This window comes from Eumetopias jubatus, unplaced genomic scaffold (genome assembly GCF_037043125.1).
Source record: "Eumetopias jubatus isolate StellerSeaLion01/CBP00866 unplaced genomic scaffold, mEumJub1_p1.0 scaffold_11, whole genome shotgun sequence".
Lineage (NCBI taxonomy): Eukaryota > Metazoa > Chordata > Mammalia > Carnivora > Otariidae > Eumetopias > Eumetopias jubatus.
Window position 1 is genome coordinate 13,661,807 of NW_028274817.1, and position 3,286 is coordinate 13,665,092.

At 61.6% G+C, this 3,286-nt stretch overlaps 1 protein-coding gene across 1 annotated transcript; it reads left to right on the forward strand.

The window, feature by feature from the left end:
• Window positions 1-1,482: 1,482 nt before the first annotated feature.
• GPR101 (G protein-coupled receptor 101) lies at window positions 1,483-2,961 on the forward strand. Its single transcript, XM_028094107.1, has one exon. The coding sequence runs from the start codon at window positions 1,483-1,485 to the stop codon at window positions 2,959-2,961; it is 1,479 nt and encodes a 492-aa protein (XP_027949908.1).
• The last annotated feature ends 325 nt before the right edge of the window (window positions 2,962-3,286 follow it).

Sequence of the window (3,286 nt, forward strand, 5' to 3'; positions counted from 1 at the left end):
GCCGCTGCGAGAGATAGAGAGATAGCGGGCGGGGGGGGGGGGGCTGGAGGATACAGGGAGGGGGTCGCAGGAGGCATCCTCCCTGCCTCCCGCTGCGGCCGCGCCGCTGAGAAACTAGGAGATTTATCCGCCGGAGCCCGCGGTAGCCAGGGCGGCAGCTGGTTTCCATGGCAAAATAGTCAACCCAGAGATAGAGATCGGAGACAGAGATCCGGCCAGAGAAAAACCGAGGTGAGGGATCGTCGGAGGCAAACGGAGAGACACAGAGATACACACGCACTGAAAACATACGAAGAAAGTGTTGCGCGAGAGTCCCGGGGACAGAGGGAAAGACAGAGAACCCGAGTGTGTAAGTGCGCGCGCTAGCGAGATAGCCCGAGCCACGAGAGACAGGGAGAGCCAGGAGAGACAGCGGCAGATCGTCAGAGGCAACGGCGAGAGACGGGCAGACAGCGGTAAACAGGGAACTAAACGCGCGGAGAGACAGAATCCGCAGGGAGACACGCGGGAGACAGAGGGAGACGCGGAGAGCGACTGGGACACGCAGGCAGCGAGGGATACTGAACAGGGGCACTGGGGACCCACAGAGATTGTCAGGGAGATAGGCTGGGGGAGACCGGGAGAGACGAGACCGCATCGGGAAAGGACCGAGCAGCGCACGCACTAGCGAGGGACAGAGACCGCGACCGGCAGAGACACGCAGAGAGATGGGAGCGCATCAGCGAGAGACGCAGGGAGAGACGGGGACGAGGCCGGGAGACGGGAGGAGAGAGACAGAGAGAGACGTGCGCGCACAGCTACAGAGAAAGTGCGCTGGCGAAAGAGTAACGGGGCGGGGGGCGGGGGAGGGGACGGAGTCCGAGAAATTGACTGAGACCTGAAGGGACGGACGGGAGTGACAAAGAGACGGAAAGCTTGGAGAGAGAACGACAGACTGACGGGGAACGACTGCGCGCACGTGCTAGCGAGAGACTGGGAAGGAGAGACAGGAGACAGAGTGAGAGACCCGGGCGAGAGAGTTGGAGAAGAACGGTGAGACACGGCCACAGACCCCCAAGAGCCACAGGGCAAGTGCGCTAGTGAGGGACACTGGGGAGAGATGGAGCGACACGTAAACAGGCAGAGACAGCGCTCGGGCATGAAACAGCGCGCGCGCATGCGCCAGCGCCAGAGATCGCGGGAGAGACGCAGAGACGATGTGGGAGAGACGCAGCGCGCGCACGCCCGCGGGAGCGGCGGGGGCGGGGGGCGGGGAGCCCCGGGGAGCCCCGAGACCCCGAGACCCCGAGACCCCGAGACCCCGAGGGAGAGCCGAGCGGAGGGCCCGGGAGAGCAAGAGGAGGTGCGGAGAAACTGCCCTCCCGCGGGCCAGGGCGGCGCGGGGGTCCCGGGGAGGGCGGGGTGACTAACCCGGCCCCGGGTGTTTCTTCCGGCCCCAGCACAGGCACTGGCCACGGCCCGTGCGGCCCGCCCGCCGCCGCCATGACGTCCACCTGCACCAACAGCACACGCGAAAGCAACAGCAGCCACACGTGCCTGCCCCTTTCCAAAATGCCCATCAGCCTGGCTCACGGCATCATCCGCTCGAGCGTGCTGCTCATCTTCCTCACCGCCTCCTTCGTCGGCAACATAGTGCTGGCGCTCGTGTTGCAGCGCAAGCCGCAGCTGCTGCAGGTCACCAACCGCTTCATCTTTAACCTCCTCGTCACTGACCTGCTGCAGATTTCGCTCGTGGCCCCCTGGGTGGTGGCCACTTCCGTGCCTCTCTTCTGGCCCCTCAACAGCCACTTCTGTACCGCCCTGGTGAGCCTCACTCACCTGTTCGCCTTTGCCAGTGTCAACACCATCGTGGTGGTGTCCGTGGATCGCTACCTGTCCATCATCCACCCCCTCTCCTACCCCGCCAAGATGACCCCGCGCCGGGGGTACATGCTCCTCTACGGCACCTGGATCGTGGCCATCCTGCAGAGCACACCCCCTCTCTACGGCTGGGGCCAGGCTGCCTTTGACCAGCGCAATGCCCTCTGCTCCATGATCTGGGGGGCCAGCCCCAGCTACACCATTCTCAGCGTGGTGTCCTTCATCATCATTCCACTGGTGGTCATGATTGCCTGCTACTCCGTGGTGTTCGGTGCGGCCCGGCGGCAGCATGCTCTGCTGTACAACGTCAAGAGCCACAGCTTGGAGGTTCGGGCCAAGGACCGTGTGGAGAATGAAGTTGAAGAGGGAGAGAGGAAGGATGCGATCCGTGGCCAGCATGGAGGTGAGGTCAAGGTCCAGGAGGGCGGCGTGGAGGCCAAGGAAGGGAGCGTGGAGAGCAGTTCGGGGAGCACGGCCAAGGGCAGCGAGGGGGTCAGAGAATGCAGCTCGGTGGTGGCCGGGGAAGGCAGCGCGGAGGGCAAGGAAGAGGGCAGCCTGAAGGCAGACAAGGGCCGCACGGAGGAAGGCCAGTGCAACATCGACCTGGGTGAAGATGACATGGAGTTTGGCGAGGAGGCCATCAATTTCAGTGAGGATGACATCGAGGCCGTGAACATCCCAGAGAGTCTCCCGCCCAGTCGCCGAAACAGCGCCAGCGACCCTCCTCTGCCCAGGTGCTACCAGTGCAAAGCTGCGAAAGTGATCTTCCTCATCATTTTCTCCTACGTGCTGTCTCTGGGGCCCTACTGCTTCCTAGCAGTCCTGGCTGTGTGGGTGGATGTCCAAACCAAGGTACCCCAGTGGGTGATCACCATCATCATCTGGCTTTTCTTCCTACAGTGCTGCATCCACCCGTACATCTACGGCTACATGCACAAGACCATCAAGAAGGAAATCCAGGATATGCTGAAGAAGTTCTTCTGCAAGGAAAAGCCCCCAAAAGAAGACAGCCACCCAGACCTGCCGGGAACAGAAGCCGGCACAGAGGGTGGGACCGAAGGCAAGACCATCCCTTCCCATGATTCTGCCATTTCGCCTTGAAGCTAGTTCGAAGGCAAAGCTTGAACCGTGCACAGTGCAGAAACAGGAGCAGCTTTGTTTTCCGCGGACCGCCCCCAATCCCGGTAACGCCAACCCATACCATTTCAGGCAAAGGCCTTGCACACATCCTTCTCACCGCCAGATAGAGAAACATGTGGAAGAGGTAGGAACTGGAGTTTTCCCTTAGAAGTGTGCCCCTCAAAGCGCAGACTTGAGGATTCTGACTGAAATATCCCCCCCCCAAAAAAGTATTAGGCTCTAAATTTCTTAAAGCAACAAGGGCTATCCACTTTGGACCTGTGTCTGTCTCCCCAGAGCTACAGCG